Source organism: Perna viridis, chromosome 14 (assembly GCF_037379345.1).
Source record: "Perna viridis isolate PV_CMFRI_1.1 ecotype Kerala chromosome 14, ASM3737934v1, whole genome shotgun sequence".
NCBI lineage: Eukaryota > Metazoa > Mollusca > Bivalvia > Mytilida > Mytilidae > Perna > Perna viridis.
Window position 1 is genome coordinate 21,068,297 of NC_142458.1, and position 25,371 is coordinate 21,093,667.

At 33.1% G+C, this 25,371-nt stretch overlaps 2 protein-coding genes across 3 annotated transcripts; both read left to right on the forward strand.

The window, feature by feature from the left end:
* The first annotated feature begins 114 nt into the window (after positions 1-114).
* On the forward strand, positions 115-23,886 carry LOC148598602 (neural cell adhesion molecule 1-like). Of its 2 annotated transcripts, none has more exons than XM_088561422.1 (6): positions 115-895; positions 19,961-20,296; positions 21,858-22,136; positions 22,475-22,741; positions 22,954-23,223; positions 23,438-23,886. In XM_088561422.1, the coding sequence occupies exons 1-6, from the start codon at positions 805-807 to the stop codon at positions 23,839-23,841; spliced, it is 1,647 nt and encodes a 548-aa protein (XP_088417548.1). In that variant the 5' UTR covers positions 115-804; the 3' UTR covers positions 23,842-23,886. The 2 variants fall into 2 exon arrangements, with proteins under 2 accessions (XP_088417548.1, XP_088417549.1); XM_088561423.1 differs by lacking the exon at positions 115-895 and adding an exon at positions 19,579-19,668 and having other exon boundaries at positions 23,438-23,885.
* On the forward strand, positions 1,293-13,571 carry LOC148598603 (synaptogenesis protein syg-2-like). Its single transcript, XM_088562035.1, has 7 exons — positions 1,293-1,494; positions 3,058-3,273; positions 3,661-3,927; positions 4,154-4,423; positions 4,625-4,963; positions 8,372-8,668; positions 11,809-13,571. Exons 1-7 carry the CDS (start codon positions 1,293-1,295, stop codon positions 12,384-12,386), a joined length of 2,169 nt encoding a protein of 722 aa, XP_088418161.1. The 3' UTR covers positions 12,387-13,571.
* Positions 23,887-25,371: the final 1,485 nt, after the last annotated feature.

A 25,371-nucleotide genomic window follows, 5' to 3' on the forward strand; every position in this document is an offset into this window, starting at 1 on the left:
AAAACATTTAAACAATAGGTTTTCATGGTGCACATGACAATCATGAACGAGTACACCAGGACTAACATAAACGCATAAAATAACGAATTAATCTTTAGCAAAATTAACCTGTTTCAGGAGCCTAACTGCGAGAAATCTAGCACTGTATTGGATGTCTGGTTATTATCGAGGAGCTATGGCATAATGTATGAGTTGTTATATAGATATTCCATTCGCAGGTGATGAAATGATGTCAAAGATGACAGGAATGTTAACAATGCAAAATTTGAAGTCATCGTGATTGTTGTACAGTTTTGACTAGAATTCTCCTACGGCTTTCCATCGATCTCTTACAATATGTAAAAATATGAGACTAATTTTAAAATATTTGTAATATCCTGTATATCAAGTTCTGTGGGTATAGATGGGCCGCATAAAATGCCCAAACCTAGATTATTTAAAAACAAAACTTTTTGATATATAGTCAAAGACAACATAAATCACATAAAAGGAATAAAAGGATTCGTCGGAGCCTTGCAGTAACCCCGTTTCTTTTTCGCTTCATCCTTTTATTCTTTCTATGTGAAGTCAAGACAATATTTTTGTCTATGTTATGGCCTTTAAGAATCTATATTAATTTCTAATAACCATTATATATTTGGTGTCCTATTAATACGTCATATATACTGAGAATTTACATTTAGTCACAAACTTCCCGTTTCCTATACTTGCTGAAAATAATGCATTAAAAAACAAAAACAAGGAAAATATAATTTCCGCCAGAACGAAAAAAAAAATGTTGTTCTAATTTTCCCATAATGCTGAATGGTGTATTTTGTTTTGGAGATGCGTGTTTCAGTTAATGATTTTCTGTTCAAACAGTTCTGTTTTCTGTTAATTGCCAGCATTATCTATTGTAAGTACAATTATAAAACAATATCAATCTTTTAATAAAGATAAATGGGCATAGGATGAATAAAAGCTTAGGTTTTAAAGTAATCATTTAAACAAAGTTATCGTTATAGTACAGTTCCTAGGAGATCAAACTTTGTCAACAGTTGATGGGGTGATATTCATAAATGCGATATATATTTGAATTATTGCACTAAAAATATAGCAAAAATAAAATCTTTAGCATTTCCAAATTTTATGAGAAACGAGTTTTTATACTAATTCTAGTAAACAGCTTCGGATATCCTCAATCAGTATACGTTGATGTTGGTGAAAACATAACGCTGCCTTGTTCAGTCTACAATATCTCCAGCGCTGCATGGATCGGACCACATCTGAGCACGAAAGGATACAGTACGCCTATGAATTATTTTGATGGTTTAAAGAAGAATCCAAATCTAACGAGGCTAATTGGACTAAAGTATAATAAAGACATCAGACAAAGAACAAACCGTTATGATTTACAAATATACAATGCGGCAATACAGAACGAAGGGGTTTATAAATGCTACGGACTTGGAAATGGTGTTAAAACCTACAAAATGTATCAACTTATATTTAAAGGTATGTTTTTAACATCTTACGTGCACAACTCTTTGTGGACGCCATTATTGGTCATGATATAAATGACAAATATTGTGAACGGTCGGTTAGAGAGAGTAAAAATCTCTTTGGTACATGTACTCACATTTGATTTACCAAAAATGAACAGTAAGGAAAGAAAAGAAACAACTTGTTCTCTACATATCTGTATCGAGATCTTATCCAATACATATATGATGTAGTACGTTCACAATCGAAACTCTCCCTTTTGATGATAAAAGATACCATTCGTAGTCTGCAGAGTATATATATATCACAGTTGACCCATTTTTGTAGTATATATGATGTATACACAGAAATGCTTACTTAACTTACCCTTGCTTAAAAGATTATTATCAAATAATCTTCTAACAAAGGGGTAGGTTAAGCATAAAACAACTATCACTACACAAGTTATCACAATGTGATTGACCAAACGATTTGAAATTTCTAACGAACAAATACAAACAACTGTCTTCAGTAAGATTACCGTATTGACAACCCTTAATTACAATTTAATTCGTGCCATTGGCGGCGGAGTGCATGCCAACCCTTACAGAGCACCTGCTATAAATAGCAGATGTGGTATGATTGCCAATTAGAGAGTCATCCACCAATTAGAAAAACAACGAAAGACTCACTTCATAAAGCCACTACAATTTTTTTCAGGTATTTTAAATAACGATAGCTATGACCTGAGAAAAAAACAGTATGCTGACAGTATACTTAGTATTGTTACAAATAATACAACTATGTGTAACGATTACTTTGTCACTGTCTTATACATGTATCTTTATTGTAACGTTTTTGTATATTTCAAGTATATATTGTTAGACATTGTACATCAACAACACTAAAGGAAATACTAAGTCAATTTAGTCCCTAGCTATTATTTATTCAATGAAGAAACGAAATGTGTTTGCATGATGGTAAGCCATGTAGAAAGTGTATGACAAAAGCCTTTTTCTCATGTATAAAGTTATTGTCAACATTTTTTAATGTTCATCCTAATATAAAGCTCAAACTTTAGCATGCACAGGCATATTTGCATCCATTGAGTGTTTACTCAGCACTGCTTAAAAGGTATTTCGAACGAAAGTTAAAACAAAATTGCTAAGGGAATGTTAAAAAAGCATTGATTGAAAATAAAATGGTAGAATGCTGAAATGAGTTAGTTTAATCAGTCAAACAACAACACCTTACACACTAGTAATAATAAATAGCATTCTTTGCCCTAATTTTAATTATATGATACTTGGATATCATTCATATTTAACGCAAAATGTTCCTTCAAAATGCTTTAAAAAATCGAAGTAATTAATGGTGTTTACCAAGTGATAGGAAATTAATTGAATTGGTAAAATTCAAATTGTGAAGTGTTATTTAACTTCAATGATACTTTGATGCTATGTCTGCGTATAGAAGTTTTTTAGAAGTCACGTTTATTTGGTTCTTGTAGTTGATACACACTTTCGAATAAACATTAAAATCATTAAACATGTTCATAACACAATGTTCTTTTCAAAACTTTTTTTGTGTTTGCAGGAAATCCATCCATTCTACAGATATATAATATGGTAGATGGTAAAATCAATGGAACTATGAATGAATCTTTAGAACTTGTATGTTCAGTAAATCCAGTTGTTGTGATATACAATACATCCTGGTACATATATGGTTCTGTCATCAAAACAGGGAAGATAAGGGAACTACCGTACCCATTTGTGGCAAGGCGAGAAGATCATAACAAGACTTTTACATGTATAGTTCAGGTTAAAGATGTAGATGTACCCTTTGAAAAAGCGTTAGTATGTTCAAGTTTTGAATGTTTTATCATTTAAAATCATTTATGCAAACATATCTTTTTTAAATTATGTTTCTATTGTGATAAATATTATATTTTTATATGAAATATTAATACAACATAATTTTACCATTATGCATTCTACTACATTTTGTACTTAGAATCATTTTCCCTTTACTATTTTCCTGATCAGTAAGACAAACCAACGCAGTTAAGTCGAATGTTAAAAATAGTAAAATCTTCCAAATCAACAAATATAAATATTTGCCTATGTAACTTTTTCAAGGAACAATCACATGTTTTCTTACTATGCTTTTCCTATTTTCCTTTTTCTATTTCTTTAGATCGTCCTGTCGTACACTTTACACACACACGTACAGTAGTAATAGAAGGACATGACTTCGAACTTAACTGTTTGGCTGACGGTAACCCGCATGTAAAACTACTTTATATCACGAAAGTTGGAAACGGAACTGTTCAAGTATCTTGTGAAGAAATATCAAACTGTAGATTGAGATTACGTGGTATACTCCAAGACAGGGGAACATACACATGTATAGCTCAGAATGAAGGAGGAGAAGCGAAAGTAAACACAACAGTCAAAGTTCTGTGTACGTAAACTTCATTGTATTAAGTCGTATTGCATATCTTAAGGATATATTTAATGAGTTGACAGTTATTTCATTGTACGGATAAATGAAACCACACACAAACAAAAACAACAAGCAAACAAACAAAGAAAACAAACAAAACAAACAAAAACAGACAAAAACAAAAACAAACAAACAAATAAACATATATAAATCATTCTGGTTCTATTATTCTATTTCTTCCCAGATCCTCCAGGTGTGGCCGTTAAACAGGAGAACTTTTCCTTACACTGTATTGCCAAAGGAGAACCAAATAACTCGACCATCTTGTCGTGGAAACACTACACTGAACAAGGAGAATTTATAAGATCATTCAATGGTTCAGAGTCACTCATTCTAAATTCTTCCTACTACCGATACATGCTTAATGGCATTTATATGTGTGAGGCAACTAATGGAATATTGGATTCTACCGGAAATTCAATTAAAACGGGAAATGTGTCCGTTCAGTTACACGGTAAGACATTTATGTTTTTTTGAAGACATAATTCATCTGCATTTACACTATGACAAATGCATTTAGTTAGAAATAAATATCTGATAGATGAGACAATGTTATTAGATTAACAATGCATAAGTAGCATAGTCATATTGTTTTAGTATCTATAAAGTCTAAACTCTTTCTTTCTCTTTCAAAAACTGCAGTCTTTATTTTAAGGTATCCCGGAAATATTGCCAAACAGCCAAATAACGCAGATTGGAAGATACAATGAGTCAACAACAATAGATGTCTTTATTCATAGCATTTCACCCATACTCCTGAAAGCCGTTTATAGGACTGATTGTCTGATTGATACTGGTGTTGGGCAGACGCGGCAAATATATAAAGAATATACCGATGTGAAAATTTCCGTTTACGAGAGGAATGTCTCTGTCAAGGGATACAGGATAAGTTTGCAGATAAACCGGTTAGAAGAAAAAGATTTTACAAATTATACTTTCCAGATCGGTAATGATAAAGGATACACAGACTGTAACATAACTTTAAAAGCCAACGGTAAGGTTAACAGTAACATAGAAAATGTGTATCTTGCAAAACAAAATAAATATTTGTTTGGTTAAGAGTAATACAAAATTTATAAAATGAGTTTATGACAAATGTATTTTATATTAAAAACTACATGAACCAAATATTTTATATATATATATATATATATATATTAAGTTTGCTGGTTGGCAGATTCCTTTAGACTTTATATATATATATATAGAGTTCCAGTAAGTAATATCTAGGCAATAAATATAAATAGTTAAGAATCAGATGTCAAAGAGTAATCAAGGGAACCAAGGATATACCGGTAATCAAAAGAATGTAATCCAGGGACAAAGACCAGACATGGAAAACAGACATACACAACAAAGAACACAAATTAACTAAAATCATACATACACAGTAACAAAAGTAAATGAGCAACTCGGACTCCACTAAAAACTGGGAGCAAGGACCAGGTGCACCGGTAGGGTAAGCGTCGTCTGCTTTTCTAGAAACACCCACCGAGTTGCTCATAAACAGTCAAGTCCGGGGCAGACAAACGAGGAAAGGAACACTATGACCCGTTGAATAAATCAGTTTTCATATTGCAGATGTATACACCATAACGATCCACGAGTTCATGATGACGACCATAAAACTTCTGTAGTGATGACTTCAATCTTGCAGCAACATAACCCTGTTCCTGAAGCCTATTTGTTAGAGTTGTAGCGCGATACAAAAAGACAGCGTAGTTTTGGCAAGCTCTGGCATAACGTATGAGTTGTGATATGAACACTCCATACAAAGGTTCCGAAGGGATGTTGCTGCAGATGAAAGGAAAGTTGATAAATCTGAATGAAAAGTCATTACGTTTGTCGTAAAGTTTGGTCATTAGTTCGTAGGATGGTAATTTTTTTTTCTAAGATACGAACTTTCATGGAGAGGATTGAATGATCTTGTTGATTAAAGTGTTGATGAACTGTCGGGAATTTGGTGGTGTTAATTCGGGAACGATGACCGCACATTCTTTTATGTAATCGTTCTCGCGTTTCTCCGACATATATTAAACCACATAAGTTGCATTCTAATCCATATATTAAGTTTGTTGATTAGGTCATCGTGATTTCTTGTATGGAAGGTTTTGTTTGTAAGGGAACTGGAGAAGTAAGGGTCGATTTTAAGAATGTTGCATGTTTTGCAATTGTTAATACCACATTTTTATATGGTACAATGTGGTTCGTCATCGTTGTAGTCAAGTATATCGTTTAAAATGATGGAACATGGTTTGATAATTTTAAAATAGTCAGAATGTCTGTACTGGAATAGATGGTCTGCAGATTGAACGTGTGATTGGGTACTTTTAGTTGAATTGGTCGGGGCACTTTCCATTCCTGATGTGAGTGTGCTAAGATTCCCATCTGGGGACACCACATACGTACAAGACAACAGAGTTTCCGATCTGCTGTCAGGTTGGGATCTTTTTATACTGGGCGAGGTCCGAACCAGTTTTCCTTTCATTCCTCTTGTTCAAACGTATGTGATCGGAAAACGAGAAGATTTTGCTTCTTCCAAAGCACTGGTACCTCTCTGCTCGCTCGCGATCACATCAACACCGATTAAGGTGGAAAACGTATGCCACTTATAAGTCGGGTTACAATTGCAAAATATGTGTGCTTCTATTGATAACTCTTCCGAAATTGAATAAGTACGTGTTTTAGAAATTACCTGGCCATTTCACATTTTTATTTTAATTGAGAATGGTATGGCTTGTCTTGCGAAACAGATCAATTAATATGCTGTTATACCGGTCATTAACGAAGACGAATGTAAGATAATATAACTAAATGACAGTTGTGTGGTTTTCGTGAGCCGTGATATAAAGTGTTTATGAAACCTCCAATGAAGCCATTTTTATGGAAAAACACACCGATAAAAAAACATAAATCTCAGAATATGCTCCTTGTTGTACACGTATCGAAAAAGATATCGAAGCGTAAAATCCAAACATGTCCTGGATGTGAAATCAGGCAACACAATCGAATTTCATAGACAATAAAGCGAACCGAATAAAATAAATTGAATATTAAAACTGCAAATGAGGAAAACACTAGCACAAAAAACCCTAAATCACTGGCAATGTAAGGAAGTAACATCATTATATCCGGCAGGATAAACATGTCTTTCTCCGCCAAAAACGTTTTATTCACACAGAATGTCCCCACGTCCCTACCATTGAAAGTGCTGTCGTGGAGGGAAGAACTATCAACGTCTTCTTCCAGCGAAACTTTGATGGTGGAATGCATCAACAATTTGTAATAGAATATAGAAAAGACAATGCTCAATATTGGACCCAGGCCACCATTCTGGATGACACATTGAAAGACTTAAACTCATACAGAATACTCGATCTTGAATATGACACAAACTATTGTGTTCGATTATATTCCGTAAACGATATGGGCAGAAGTAATATTACAGAAGAGTGTTCAATAATTACAGATTTATCAGATAACTAGGATGTCTTAACATTTTTAATATATTAAAGGGCAAATTAGTGATTTTAAGTTCGTACGACCTGAGCGCACACTGTCATATTGTCTTATGTCATAGAGTCTTCGTTTGTACTTTATTGTTTATTGTTTTTCATGCATTCACGCGCAGGTTAGTTAAGGTACTTTCGGGGACAATTCCGAAAAAAATCAGAAAATAATAACGGGTCAAATCAACGATACATGTCACAACAAATCAATGATCTGAAGGAGAAGTGTAGCAGAGTCTCATTCTGAGACGTTGTATAATATTGATTTGTTGTGACAGGTATGGTTAATTGGATCCTCTATCCTACAACATAACACCAAGATGCAAAATGCTGTACTATCATACATCGTGTCAAGGTACAGCCAAATGTGCTTTGCAAATTTGACAGTTGTGTCATCTTTGGGAATTTTTCAGAAACTTCCATACATTATCTTCCCTGTATCAATTTGATCCGCTGGAGCAATATAGCGCATAGAGTCGTGACATTTTGAGACGTTGTATAATATTGATTTGTTGTGACATGTATTGTTAATTTGATCCTTTATCCCACATAATAAATGTGTTGTAGGTATTTTGGTTACATTTTAAAGCTTAAGTAGATGGAGATTAAGCGTTTTGCTTTGACAAATGGTCATTATGAAAAAAAAAATAGAAGAATTTCTATAACTTGAAGAGATTCGTCAGCTAAATACACATTCTACATAGGCCGAAAAGTAACAAAAACATCTGAATTTCATATGTGCTCTATCAGTCATAAATGTAAGATAATAAATAAAAATCGTACATATAGCGAAATTATCGACAACTAGGCTAATTGTTGATATGATGCAGATGCTTTTCTGAATTTCGCGGCATTGTAGATTTTTGTCATTTAAACCAACGTTCTTTCTACAGGACTACCACTTGCTCCTACGATTGAAAGCATTTTTGTTCAAGGACGAAACATGACGGTAGTTTTTAAACGAGAATTCAACGGTGGGTATCATCAACAGTTTGTGGTGGAATATAGAAAACAAGATGATTACAATTGGACCCATGCTACCAGTTTACAAGATACACATAACGATTTACTTGTATACATGATACTCGAACTTGAACCTGACAGAAAATATTGTGTGCGTTTATATTCCATCAACAAAATTGGCAGAAGTAAAGCTTCAGAAAGGTGTTCATTAGGTAAAGCATTGCCAGGTTAGTAGGATTTTGTACATACAATGGATAATCGCACAATGCAAAACTCGGAAACGCTTACCTCAATGCGGATATGGATTATTAATCAATACTTTGTCGGTGACATTTTTTGAATATTTGCAGTTTCAACAGTTAATACCACAACTTTCCTATGTTAAAACTGATCCTGCAAGTGTATTGGTGCAATAACTAGGACCATGATAGAGGCGATATCGTAAAGATAAGCATTGTAAAATTCGTACTTAATTAGAAAGAGTAATCAAGGGAACCACGGTTATAGCGGCAATCAAAAGAATGTAATCCAGGGACAAAGACCAGACATGGAAAACAGACATACACAACAAAGAACATAAAGTCATAAAACTAAAATCATACATGCAAAGTAACAAAAGTAAATGAGCAACTCGGACTCCACTAAAAACTTGGAGCATGGACCAGGTGCACCGGTAGGGTAAGCGTCCTCTGGTTTTCTAGAAGCACCCGCCGAATTGCTCATAAAAAGTCAAGTCCGGGGTAGACAAACGAGACAAATGACCCGTTGAATACATCAGTTGTCATGGTGCTGATGGATACACCATAACGATCCACAAGTTCATGATGACGACCATAAAACTTCTGTAGTGATGACTTCAATCTTGTAGCAACATAACCCTGTTCCAGAAGCCTATTTGTTAGAGTTGTAGCGCGGTACAAAAAGTCTGCGTAGTTTCGGCAAGCTCTGGCATAACGTATGAGTTGTGATATGAACACTCCATACGCAGAAGCCGAAGGGATGTTGCCACAGAGGAAAGGAAAGTTAACAGTTCTGAATGAAAAGTCATCACGTTTGTCGTAAAGTTTGGTCAATAGTTTTCCTTTACCATCGATTTCTAAGTGTAGGTCAAGATATGAGGCTGACTACACAGTGTCTGTAGTATCCTTTATCGCAAGTTCTTTTGGGTAGATGCAATGTATCAAATCCCCTAAATTAGGATTGTTTAAAGATAATACGTCATCTATATAGCGGAAACTGAGATTGAAGGATAATAGTCTTGAACCGATTGTCTCCAAAAGATCTTTCGATTTTTTCAAGATCCACAATGAATTAATACCACTACGGGAGTCACATGTGTCGTGGTAGGACTGTAGACCCTCTTTGACAGTTGTGAGTATAGAAGTTAAAAGTTTTGAAAGAGGTTTGGTGGTACATTTTGCAGATCCAGCTATTAAACTTTGTTTGTATGGATTCCTGTGAAGTTAAGGAATCCAGTACATAGACGGTAAATCACAATCATCGTCCTTGGTAGAGAGACCAAAGATGATAGCACAGATTTATGGTTTTCCACAATCTCTTCTTTGGAGAGAGTGGTAGAAGTGTAGGTCCTATCACTGCTACTATTTTCTATGTCTACCTCTGATAATAAGCATTGGATATAAAACGTCTTGCAGAAAAAAACAATGTCGTTTTGGGCTTTGTCTGCTGGTACGACAACATACTTGTCATGCATAGTAGACAGTGTTTTTGCTACATCGGGGTCGTTGAAAACTGATGTAGCCTTGGCACTCATTGACCTACTTAAAACTCATTCATTTCAAAATTAAAGACCTCACGGCCTTCAACCACTCTGACAGGGAATCAATGTCTTCTTGTTCTCGTTTTATCCATTTTCTTGCATAGTCCTCGACGGCATCCATAAGAACTCTCAAGTTATAATTCCAATTTATGGAGCGTGGTTCACGGTACTTGGGAACTTTAGAAAGGATATTACGCAGAGATTTGTTTTCGATAATGGTTAAATCTCCCGTAACGACGTGACCAGAAGGACCATATTTGAATGGAGAGGTTTTGCAAGAACAGTCAGGTGGTTTAGCCTTGAAGTCCTCAATATCGAGGTTCTGCAATAGCCTTTTATAATTGAAAATTTTGGATGCGATGGGTGAAGTATAGGAATATGAAATAATTGGTATGGATTTGTCTTTGAAATATGGGGGAATTTTGTTGGTAACGTCTTTGTGATGGAGGATGTTAGCCAAATTAATTGCATCTATACCTTTGTTGACAAACAGTAGTGGAAGAAATAATCGTTTTTCTTCATCTTGACTTTTCACACAAACTGGTTTGAAGAGTCTGTGGAAACCAATATCCAAAATGATGGCAACAAGTCTGTATAATGATGAGGTGGGGTCAGGAGTGTCAAGACTTGGTTTGTAAATGGAGGGTAGTAGAGTGAGAGGTATAGAATAAAGTTTGGTTCCAATGTGATGAAGTCCAAGAGGTTTTTGTATGAAAGGAAGGAGACCATCTATGGAGACATCATGTAACTTAGGTGAGGTATAGTGGCGATGGCCATGACTCCTTTCCCGTCTTGGATTTTTGTCAAATAAATTCATCACATTTATGTTATTGTTATATTGGCTTGAAAGGTTTCCTATACTTTTGATGTTGTCATTGCACTCGTAAGGTATTGCAGTACCTAGTCTGCGTATCCAGCACTCCTCTCTTTCCATACGATAGTTTTTACTTAGAACGGGACTGTTCGTAGGATGGTAATTTTTTTCTAAAATACGAACTTTCATGGAGAGGATTGAATGATCTTGTTGATTATAGTGTTGATAAATTGTCGGGAATTTGGTGGTTTTAATTCCGGAACGATGACCGCACATTCTTTTATTTAATCGTTCTTGCGTTTCTCCGACATATATTAAACCACATAAGTTGCATTCTAATCCATATATTAAGTTTGTTGATTTGCAACTTAAGTCATCATGACTTCTTGTATGGAAGGTTTTGTTTGTAAGGGAACTGGAGAAGTAAGGGTCGGTTATAAGAATGTTGCATGCTTTGGAATTTTTAATACCACATAGAACTATTTAGTTCCTGTAATATTAAAAATCTGTTGGAGTCAATGTTGAAAAACAACGCTAAGGACGGATTTTGATTTTTTTCGATCACATTTAATTAATAAAGCATCATCAATTTATTGGCTTGTATGTACAACTCCCTTGTAGTGCTTTGACGAAAACCCTTATATGTCGCAATTGCCATTTCCATTAATTGAACACTTTATGCGTATCTTCACATTTAACTCATTTAGGTTGATAATAATAAACAATCCGAGATTAATAATATTAACACTTATTTTCTTTAAAATACATTGCAGATGATGACGGTATCGATTTGTGCAAGCCAGCAAGCCTTATTGGGACAATAATTGGTTCGGGCCTCCTCTTGGTTTTACTAACAGTCTGCCTACTATTTTGTCACAGATTTATCAAGAATAAAACTAAAAGGCAAGTAATTTCGGCAAATGTTAACAGTAACACCGGTGCCGCCTATGAGGAAATTGATGAATTTGCTCTCCATACCATGCCATCTGGGCGTCAAAACGTTGAACAATTCAATAGAAGACCTGAAACTTCACTTGTATCTAGTATCAGTCAACCGGTACATAGACAACTTGGTGTCAGTAATAGATTGAACGACTATCTAGTTCCTATATCCGCAGGAATTCGTCATGATGACATTCATACAGACACTGCAGATAATGACGAATCTAGTTCTAACACCACAAAATCTAGCAATAAAACAGGGAATAGTTATATCAATATAAATGCGAACGTTCTTACTTCATACCAATCTCTGGTAGGAGACACGTTTGAAGAATATGATACAAACAGCTATGACGAACTTAGTGAAGATCTGAATACAAACACTCATTACATCAATTTACACGTATAATGTTAAAAGTACTTTGCATACCTATAAACTAAGTTTCTTATTCATATTATATATATTCTTATTTTCAATTCCTGTAATATTTTTTAATATATATGAATGACGACATTGATTAGTCAAATGATGAATAAAGTAAAAATCATAATACATTTATTCCGTAACACGTATAATCCACAGTAATTCTTCTTTTTTTGTTAAGAAGAATGTGAATGAGATTTAAAATTAAGAAATATAACAAGACAATTGAGGGTAGGGACATAAGGGAATATGAAGTGGGAGCTTTGTATCGAATTCTGTACATATAGAAAGAACACAAGAACTCTCCATATTTGATAATGGAACGGGGAATACCTATTAATAGCCAGTTGACTTGGAGAAAAGATTAACCTATTTAAATTTCAATACCTAATTCAATGCAAGTAGACCCCGTCCTATACGTTTCTATATGTTTATATATCTTCCCTGTATAAATTTGATCCGATGGAGCAGTGTAGCGAATAGAGTCGTCACATTCTGAGACGTTTGTATAATATTGATTTGTTGTGAAAGAGTAATCAAGGGAACCACGGTTATAGCGGTAATCAAAAGAATGTAATCCAGGGACAATGACCAGACATGGAAAACAGACATACACAACAAAGAACATAAAGTAACTAAAATCATACATACAAAGTTACAAAAGTAAATGAGCAACTCGGACTTCACTAAAAACTGGGAGCATGGACCAGGTACACCGGTATGGTAAGCGTCGTCTGCTTTTCTAGAAACACCCACCGAGTTGCTCATAAAAATTCAAGTCCGGGGTAGATAAACGAGGAAAGGAAAACTATGAACCGTTGAATAAATCAGTTTTCATGGTGTTGATGGATACACCATAACGATCCATAACGATTTCATGATGACGACCATAAAACTTCTGTAGTGATGACTTCAATCTTGTAGCAACATAACCCTGTTCAAGAAGCCTATTTGTTAGAGTTGTAGCGCGATACAAAAAATCTGCTTAGTTTCGGCCAGCTCTGGCATAACGTATGATTTGTGATATGAAGCTGTTTATTGCAAGAAAGTGAAATTTGTTTATACACAACTAAAAGAACAGCAATGAAAAGTTTTGTAAGTGGGAAAATGAACTTAATGTTGATATCCCAGAATGCAACACACTATTTGTACTCAATAAGAAGTGTTGTAGAAATGTTTATTTGAATAATTTCCAATATAAATTTTTACACAGAGTTGTTCCTACAAATGTATTTTTGTACAAAATTCACATTAAAAAGTGATGGATGTTATTTTTGTAACATTAAACATTTATTATTTGACTGTGCAATCACCTTTTCTTTTTTGCAAAATGTTTATTACTGTCTGCAAAGATTTTTTCTTTGCTGGCTTGGTTTTGAAAAAAAAAAATGTTTTCCTTTTGGGTGATCCTCCAGAAGGACTTTTATTGGATCTTCTATTGACTGTTACAAAGAACTATATATTTAAATGCAAACTTGAGGAGAGACTTCCAAACTTATCAGGGTTAAAACATAAAATTAGAAGCATATATTAAAGTTGATCTCTTGTGAATACTCTGTTACATCTCAGTCAGGTGGTGATGTATGCGTCTTTGTAAAACCCTGACTATACTCAAAAAGAAATAAAACATTTAAAAAAGGCAAGTCAGTGCATCACCTGCATAAGAGAAAATTGAAGATTACTACAGGATATCAACCTTTTAATTACCAATTTTATTGTTAAAACCCACTTTTTATCTACTACTTTGCAATTCGTTTACTCACAATAGATTCTATAATAATCAGCGATGAATTTTCTGCATTTTTACCATGACCATAATAGTAAGGTCAACTAAGGACAAAACAGCCATTGACAATTTTAACGAAAATGAATGGCAGGAAGAGAAAAAAGATGACGATGAGGAAGAACAATTCAAGCCAATTATTTACAATAATGTAATGACTTACAGTCAAAGGCAGGATCGTTACAACATCTTAACGGAGAAATATCCCAAAATGGTTCTTGCTGATACAGAGACCTTCAGAAAAGAAGGTTTTTTCTATACCAGTAAAGTGGAAAATAAGAATCTGTTGTATAAAATTATCATCATTATTTATGTACATAAAAATAAGAGGGTATGGGGTTAAACCAATAACACCATTATTCAAATGGAGCTCAGAATATTAAATAAGAACTTCCAAATACAAAACACTTTAATATTGAATGTAAATTAATCCATTACTTACACATATTTCACTACAGCAACATATAACATACATGTACATGCTAAATAACTACAAGTATTGTAAAAAAAACAACAACAAAACAACAACAAAACAATCATATATGTCTGTACCTGTGTCACAATCATATCATATGCACAAAGTAGGTACTAGTACATCTCATGATCTTGAGTTACTATATCTGCTATAACTTTTGTCATTTTGTAATTACATGTACAAATTGTGATTAACAATACTAAGTACATTTTCAATAAAACTAATTACAAACAAATAGATCAAGATGTAAAATTTCCAAGGTGAAAAAAAATATTCCAGTGGAACCAAACATGCACATTGTTTTGATATATTACCTGCACCAATTTGCTCACAGCTACTCTATATTTATTTATTTTTCTTAAAATTTCAAAGTTTGAAAATTAAATTATTATTTACGCTTAAAATCAGAGTACAATAAAAATAACACTTGCTCACCTCCTGTTTCAAATAAAGTAAAATATTAATTTATCACATTATCTCCCTTTCATGTCCTCCTACAATAACAATATGCCTTCATGGACATTAACAAAAATGATGCCTAACGTTCATATACAATTTCATTTAATTCCATCGAGCGATTTAGAAAGATTGCAGTTGTAAGGTTTTAACATGAAAATCCATGAAAAGATCTGACGTTGGATTATGATTTTAATTTTAGTTGTCTGATTGTATCAATATTTCTTCATGTACAGTATTAAATTTTGTATACATGAGATTATACATACATGTAACAAATGTGCATGATGTGGTCACCACTGCATACAGTGCACATTGATTCTTTAAACAACAAAATAAAGATGTAAATTTATACTGTCAGCGAATTGTTCTTCGGCAGTTCTAAAATTTATTGCATAACCAGTCACTTAAAGCAATATTTTTTTTTGAGGTATTTCAGGCTAAGTCCATGCCAAAATTCTCATCTACATGTATTACCAGAATTGACAATTTTTTTTCTGTAAAAAGAAGATAAAACAAACCTATTATTGGAATTGAAAAAGACTACATTTCCTTTGTTAATATGCTGTAGTCAGATAAGCTCCTGTACTTTATTTTTTTTTCTGTTACTAGTAAATCTGAATGATATCTTGGCTGAGGGCTTACACTGACTTATCAGTCATGATATTATGATTAGCTGTAACCTTTTAGGCGTACAGCAGAAGTTTAAATGATGAAAGCTCGTAACAAGGTTAAACATGCATGTACATTAAAAAAGATGGGCAGACAAACCAGTCTTAATACAACTCTACAACTCAATGAATCCTTTTTCGTTAGCGTAACAGTGAATATGTATGTCTGTAATAATGTTTTGGAATGGTTCTTCAATCGATTATATGACATAATTTAATATTTCGTCAAGTTTTTATTGTTAATAATACAACCACAACGTAAATGATGACATCCATTTTAATTGATCACCTTCAAAACAGATTCCTCTTCAATGTATTTGTTTGTATCTTACAATTTCAATTTTTTGTGATTTTTTTCTTGAACTTACAATACATTTTTATTGTTATTTTAGTTCAGTTTAATTAAGATATATCTAGATTTATAATAAACAACCCAAACGTAGTATTATATTTGTCTTCATAGATACATTGTAGATGATGAAGGTATCGATTTATGCAAGCCGGCAAGCTTTATTGGAACAACAGTCGGTTCGGGTGCCTTCGGGTTTTTCTGACCACTTGTATATTGTTCTGTCATAGTTTAACGAAGAACACAACAAAGAGGTTAGTAATAAGTAAAATGATGACATTCAAACATAGACTACCGATTATGACAAATCTAGTTCTAGTCCTACAAAACCAGGTAATAAAACAAGCTTATAGTTATATCTGTTAGCGGCAATAAGCAAAATCAGGCATTAAGCCTAACGCCTAGGCAATAAGCTATTGACTAGTCAGTAACCTTATTGACTGAAATGTGTTGGGCTTTAAGGTTAAAGAAATAAGCATAATGACTGAAAAAAAGAGGCCGGCATTAAGCCTATTGCCTGGTGCATATTTTTTTCTTTAATTTTGGCCTTTTAAAATAAACCAAAGCTCATGAAATTAAATAATTGACAATTGAACACATTTACATTATAATACAGAAATATATAAGGCTAGAGCTTTTGTCACTTATTGTCACATGTTTTGAAAGAATGGCATCTGCTGTTACATAACTTTCCCATTTTCCTGTATTTACATCTATTTGTGTTGCATTTTGTCGTGCAGCTACAACGTTGGAAACCCTGGCCGTCGGAAATTGCTTGTTTATTTGCAGCCTCTCTAACACTTAGAGATGTTTCACGACTTGTATCATTCTCACTAAGCAATGTCTTTTAAGAACATTAAGTAATTAAAATCATACACACAAAGTAACAAAAGTTAATGAGCAACTCGGACTCCACTAAATATTGGGAGCATGGACCAGGTGCATCGGTATATATGTTTAGATGTTTTCAAAGTTATAACATGTCACGGGTAATGAATTATCTGTTGATGAAATGTCATTGTTGTTAATTCCAGAAAAAACCGATTCTTGATTCACTATGCATATCTCAATAGAATATAGGCTCTGCTGTACTGTATGAGGGAAAATTCACATAGCATGAGTACTACTTATTGCCAGTTTCGGTGTCTGTACTAATTACATACAGAAATTAAAGTATCACTTAGTGTGGTAAAGGTATACAGCTTTGAGTTAGAAAATGCACCCTTTTCTCATGAGATTTTTGTTCATATGTTTTTAAAATGATATAAACATTGTCATGGTCTTTTTGAATATGTAGTACTTTGTATTTATCTTGATGATATTGTTCTTCATAACGTCAAAATAATCGTATTTGATATTCAGTCACAAACTTCCCGTTTTCTATACGTGCTAAAAATAGTGATAATTGAAACATTAACAAGGAAAATATAATTTCCGTGAGTCATATATGTGGTTAAAGTTGGAACCTTTATCTGTTATCCAGTTTTAGTGCTAATTTCGTAATATTTTTCCACAAAATCTATACGGCCGGGATGTTCAAATTCTATGGGTAGGATAGCAGGTATCGAGTATATTTTCTATTTGGTCCCTATGGAAAGCCTTCCTAAACAAAATGCCAATGTATTGGTTAAAACATAACATTAAATTTCATCATATGTGGATGTCACCTTCAAAGATGCAAGGGACAGATCTTGTCATATGACATAATATGTTTACTGAATGTGAATTAGTGTGACGGTTTACTGATAAATTAAATTCTCACTGCTGAGGGAAAGATCCAGATTTATGGAAAGAAGGTCAAGAGTAATCCAGTGATCTTAGACTCGAGCAGATGTAAAATAAATTACAACGATAAAGGCTAGACGGGGAAAATTGACAAGAACAGCAATTAACCTGAAATAACCATAGTAGTAAGAAAAAAAAGAAGTAAATAAACAACCAGTACTCAAAAAGTGGGAGCATGGTCTTGATACACCAGTAGTGTTGGCTTCTTTTTCTATAGAAGTCAAGGGAATCGTTATTCGACTAAAAATTTAAAAAAGGAACAAAATCAAGGGTCAACAACTAGACGTACATAAAGAACACAAAACATAAGGAAAAAAAAAACAATTAAATAAAAGTAAATAAGCTACCCAGACTCAACTTAAACTAAAAAGGGGGCAAAGATAAAGTGTACCAGTAGTTTCAGAGTACTGTGCTTTTCAAGAAATACAAGCCTAGGTCTCACTAACCACTTCCGGGTCAAACGGCCATCTCCCCCTATGTTGTACCAAAAAAAAACCACAATGAACTTAGACATATACATTGTAAGTGCAATTTTTTTGTGTATTATGATTAAAAGTAGTCAAAATAAAGCTGTACTTTAAAATCATATATGTTATAACCTACAAAATGAGGATTTTCAGTATTATTCATTCAAGAAAATTTTGTGACGAATTACTACAATCATCGTACTATTAACATAATGTGTTTGGAAGCCTTATTTTCCACGCTTCACAATGGTATGCAACTTTAAGATGTCATTTGTCCTGGGAATTCACAGTGAAACTTTGAACATTACTTTTTTAACATGTAAAGTAATGAACACGTTAGAAGTGGTTAGTGAGACCCGAGGCATTCATGAAATTATATGCCCTCGGAATTCAAAACATTTAAACAATAGGTTTTCATGGTGCACATGACAATCATTAACGAGTACACCAGGACTAACATAAACGCATAAAATAACGAATTAATCTTTAGCAAAATTAACCTGTTTCAGGAGCCTAACTGCGAGAAATCTAGCACTGTATTGGATGTCTGGTTATTATCGAGGAGCTATGGCATAATGTATGAGTTGTTATATAGATATTCCATTCGCAGGTGATGAAATGATGTCAAAGATGACAGGAATGTTAACAATGCAAAATTTGAAGTCATCGTGATTGTTGTACAGTTTTGACTAGAATTCTCCTACGGCTTTCCATCAATCTCTTACAATATGTAAAAATATGAGACTAATTTTAAAATATTTGTAATATCCTGTATATCAAGTTCTGTGGGTATAGATGGGCCGTATAAAATGCCCACACCTATATTATTTAAAAACACAACTTTTTGATATATAGTCAAAGACAACATAAATCACATAAAAGGAATAAAAGGAATCGTCGGAGCCTTGTAGTAACCCCGTTTCTTTTCCGCTTCATCCTTTTATTCTTTCTATGTGAAGTCAAGACAATATTTTTGTCTATGTTATGGCCTTTAAGAATCTATATTAATTTCTAATAACCATTATATATTTGGTGTCCTATTTATACGTCATATATACTGAGAATTTACATTTAGTCACAAACTTCCCGTTTCCTATAATTGCTGAAAATAATGCATTAAAAAACAAAAACAAGGAAAATATAATTTCCGCCAGAACGAAAAAAAAATGTTGTTCTAATTTTCCCATAATGCTGAATGGTGTATTTTGGAGATGCGTGTTTCAGTTAATGATTTTCTGTTCAAACAGTTCTGTTTTCTGTTAATTGCCAGCATTATCTATTGTAAGTACAATTATAAAACAATATCAATCTTTTAATAAAATGGGCATAGGATGAATAAAAGCTTAGGTTTTAAAGTAATCATTTAAACAAAGTTATCGTTAAAGTACAGTTCTTAAAATCCTAGGACAACAAACTTTGTGAATAGTTCCAAAGTATCGCAAATTATTGATATAGAGATGGGGTGATATTTATAAATGCGATATATATTTGAATTATTGCACTAAAATATAGCAAAATCCAATTTTTAACATTTCCAAATTTTATGAGAAACGAGTTTTTATACTAATTCTAGTAAACAGTTTCGGATATCCTCAATCAGTATACATTGATGTTGGTGAAAACATTACACTGCCTTGTTCAGTCTACAATATCTCCAGCGCTGCATGGGTCGGACCACATCTGAGCACGAAAGGAGACAGTACGTTTATGCCTTATTTTAATGGTTTAGAGAAGAATCCAAATCTAACGAGACTAATTGGACTAAAGTATAATAAAGACATCAGACAAAGAACAAACCGTTATGATTTACAAATATACAATGCGGCAATACAGAACGAAGGGGTTTATAAATGCTACGGACTTGGAAATGGTGTTAAAACCTACAAAATGTATCAACTTATATTTAAAGGTATGTTTTTAACATCTTACGTGCACAACTCTTTGTGGACGCCATTATTGGTCATGATATAAATGACAAATATTGTGAACGGTCGGTTAGAGAGAGTAAAAATCTCTTTGGTACATGTACCCACGATTGATTTACCAAAAATGAACAGTAAGGAAAGAAAAGAATCAACTTGTTCTCTACATATCTGTATCGAGATCTTATCCAATACATATATGATGTAGTACGTTCACAATCGAAACTCTCCCTTTTGATGATAAAAGATACCATTCGTAGTCTCAGAGTATATATATATCACAGTTGACCCATTTTTGTAGTATATATGATGTATACACAGAAATGCTTACTTAACTTACCCTTGCTTAAAAGGTTATTATCAAATAATCTTCTAACAAAGGGGTAGGTTAAGCATAAAACAACTATCACTACACAAGTTATCACAATGTGATTGACCAAACGATTTGAAATTTCTAACGAACAAATACAAACAACTGTCTTCAGTAAGATTACCGTATTGACAACCCTTAATTACAATTTAATTGGTGCCGTTGGCGGCGGAGTGCATGCCAACCCTTACAGAGCACCTGCTATAAATAGCAGATGTGGCATGATTGCCAATTAGAGAGTCATCCACCAATTAGAAAAACAACGAAAGACTCACTTCATAAAGCCACTACAATTTTTTTCAGGTATTTTAAATAACGATAGCTATGACCTGAGAAAAAAAAACAGTATGCTGACAGTATACTTAGTATTGTTACAAATAATACAACTATGTGTAACGATTACTTTGTCACTGTCTTATACATGTATCTTTATTGTAACGTTTTTGTATATTTCAAGTATATATTGTTAGACATTGTACATCAACAACACTAAAGGAAATACTAAGTCAATTTAGTCCCTAGCTATTATTTATTCAATGAAACGAAATGTGTTTGCATGATGGTAAGCCATGTAGAAAGTGTATGACAAAAGCTTTTTTCTCATGTATAAAGTTATTGTCAACATTTTTTAATGTTTATCCTAATATAAAGCTCAAACTTTAGCATGCACAGGCATATTTGCATCCATTGAGTGTTTACTCAGCACTGCTTAAAAGGTATTTCGAACGAAAGTTAATACAAAATTGCTAAGGGAATGTTAAAAAAGCATTGATTGAAAATAAAATGGTAGAATGCTGATTTGAGTTAGTTTAATCAGTCAAACAACAACACCTTACACACTAGTAATAGTAAATAGCATTCTTTGCCCTAATTTTAATTATATGATACTTGGATATCATTCATATTTAACGCAAAATGTTCCTTCAAAATGCTTTAAAAAATCGAGGTAATTAATGGTGTTTACCAAGTGATAGGAAATTAATTGAATTGGTAAAATTCAAATTGTGAAGAGTTATTTAACTTCAATGATACTTTGATGCCATGTCTGCGTATAGAAGTTTTTTAGAAGTCACGTTTATTTGGTTCTTGTAGTTGATACACATTTTCGAATAAACATTAAAATCATTAAACATGTTCATAACACAATGTTCTTTTCAAAACTTTTTTTGTGTTTGCAGGAAATCCATCCATTCTACAGATATATAATATGGTAGATGGTAAAATCAATGGAACTATGAATGAATCTTTAGAACTTGTGTGTTCAGTAAATCCAGTTGTTGTGATATACAATATATCCTGGTACATATATGGTTCTGTCATCAAAACAGGGAAGATAAGGGAACTACCGTACCCATTTGTGGCAAGGCGAGAAGATCATAACAAGACTTTTACATGTGTAGTTCAGGTTAAAGATGTAGATGTACCCTTTGAAAAAGCGGTGACTCTTGATATAAAATGTTAGTATGTTCAAGTTTTGAATGTTTTATCATTTAAAATCATTTATGCAAACATATCTTTTTTAAATTATGTTTCTATTGTGATAAATATTATATTTTTATATGAAATATTAATACAACATAATTTTACCATTATGCATTCTACTACATTTTGTACTTAGAATCATTTTCCCTTTACTATTTTCCTGATCAGTAAGACAAACCAATGCAGTTAAGTCGAATGTTAAAATTAGTAAAAGTTTCCAAATTAACAAATACAAATATTTGCCTATGTAACTTTTTCAAGGAACAATCACATCTTATCTCACTGTGCTATTGTCCTTTTTATATTTCTTTAGATCGTCCTGTTGTACACTTTACACACACACGTACAGTAGTAATAGAAGGACATGACTCAGAACTTAACTGTTTGGCTGACGGTAACCCGCATGTAAAACTACTTTATATCACGAAAGTTGGGAACGGAACTGTTCAAGTATCTTGTGAAGAAATGTCAAACTGTAGATTGAGATTAAGTGGTATACGCCAAGACAGGGGAACATACACATGTATAGCTCAGAATGAAATAGGAGAAGCGAAAGTAAACACAACAGTCAAAGTCCTGTGTACGTAAACTTCATTGTATTAAGACGTATTGCATATCTTAAGGATATATTTAATGAGTTGACAGTTATTTCATTGTACGAATAAATGAAAACAAACAAAAAACAAAAAAAAACCAAACAAACAAAGAAAACAAACACAAACAGACAAAAACAAAAACAAACAAACAAATAAACATATATAATTCTGGTTCTATTATTCTATTTTTTTCCAGATCCTCCAGTTGTGGTCGCTAAACAGGAGAACTTTTCCTTACACTGTATTGCCAAAGGAGAACCAAATAACTCGACCATCTTGTCGTGGAAACACTACACTGAACAAGGAGAATTTATAGGATCATTCAATGGTTCAGAATCACTCATTCTAAATTCTTCCTACTACCGATACATGCTTAATGGCATTTATACGTGTGAGGCAACTAATGGAATGTTGGATTCTACGGGAAATTCAATTAAAACGGGAAATGTGTCCGTTCAGTTACACGGTAAGACATTTATGTTTTTAAAAAAATCATAATTCATCTGCATTTACACTATGACAAATGCACTTAGTTAGAAATAAATATAAAACCGTTTATCTGATAGATGAGACAATGTTATTTGGTTAACAATTCATAAGTAGCAGAGTCATATTGTTTTAATATCTATAAAGTCTTAACTCTTTCTTTCTCTTTCAAACACTGCAGTCTTTATTTTAAGGTATCCCGGAAATACTGCCAAACAGCCAAATAACGCAGTTTGGACGGTACAATGAGTCAAAAACAATAGATGTCTTTATTCATAGCATTTCACCCATACTCCTGAAAGCCGTTTATAGGACTGATTGTCTGATTGATACTGGTGTTGGGCAGACGCGGCAAATATATAAAGAATATACCGATGTGAAAATTTCCGTTTACGAGAGGAATGTCTCTGTCAAGGGATACAGGATAAGTTTGCAGATAAACCGGTTAGAAGAAAAAGATTTTACAAATTATACTTTCCAGATCGGTAATGATAAAGGATACACAGACTGTAACATAACTTTAAAAGCCTACGGTAAGGTTAACAGTAACATAGAAAATGTGTATCTTGCAAAACAAAATAAATATTTTTTTGGTTAAGAGTAATACAAAAATTATAAAATGAGCATATGACAAATGTATTTTATATTAAAAACTTCATGAACCAAATATTTGATGTATATATACATAATAATCAATAAGTTAGAGTTCTAGTAAGTAATATCTAGGCAATAAATAGTGCAGTGTAGTTTAACTGAAATTATACTTTGAAGCCATGTCTGCGAATATACTTTTTGGTCACATTTAATTGGATTGCTTAGTTTGTACTCACTTTTGAATAAACATTAAACTCATTAGACAAGTCCATAATAAATGTTTTTTCGAACTTTTTCTTTTTGAAGGAAATCCATCCATTCTACATATAAATAATATGATAGATGGTAAAATATATGGAGCCAACAATGAATCGTTAGAACTTGTGTGTACAGTCATTCCAGGTGTTGTGATATGCAACATGTCCTGGTACATAAATGGTTCAGTCATCAAAACAGGGAGGATAAGAGAACTACAGTACCCATTTGTGGCAGGGCGAGAAGATCATAACAAGACTTTTACATGTGTAGTTCAGGTTGATGTTGTAGATGTACCCTTTGTGAAAGCGGTGACTCTTGATATCAAATGTTAGTATGTTCAAGTCTTGAATGTTATATCAGTTAAAACCACATGTGAAAATATATTTTTTAGATTCTTTTTTTATTGTGATAAATAATATATTTTTAGCTGAAATGTTAATACAATATAATTTTACCATTTTTGTACTAAGAATCATTTTTCCTTTAGAATTTTCCTAATCAGTAAAACAAACCAACGCAATTTAGTTACTCATTGACAGAAACAGTATTTTAAAAAAAAGTAAAAGCTTCCAAATTAACAAATATAAATATTTGCCTATGTAACTTTTTCAAGGAACAATCACATGTTTTTTCACTGTGCTTTTCCTATTTTCCCTTTTTTTTCTATTTCTGTAGATCGTCCTGTTGTACACTTTGCAAGCACAAGTACAGTAGTAATAGAAGGACACGACTCCGAACTTAACTGTTTGGCTGACGGTAACCCGCCTACTTTACATTACTAAAGTTGGCAGCGGGACTGTTCAGGCATCTTGTGAAGATATGCCAAACTATAGATTGAGATTAGGTGGCAAACGCAAAAATAGGGGAACATACACATGTGTAGCTCAGAATGAGGGAGCAGAAGCGAAAGTAAACACAACAATCAAAGTTCTATGTATGTAAACTTCACTGTATTATCAAAATTGAATGCGACGTATTACATGTCTTAAGGATATATTTTAGGAGTCGACAGTTATTTAATTGTAGCGCAATAAACAAAAACAAACAAATATAAATCATTCTTGTCTTTTTTTATTATATTTTTTTCAGATCCTCCAGTTGTAGTTGTTACACAGGATAATTTTTCATTACATTGTATTGCTAAAGGAGAACCAAATAACTCGACCATCTTGTCGTGGGAACACTACACTGAACAAGGAGAGTTTATAAGATCATTCAAAAGTTCAGAGTCACTCATTCTAAATTCGTCGTACAAACGATACATGCTTAATGGCAT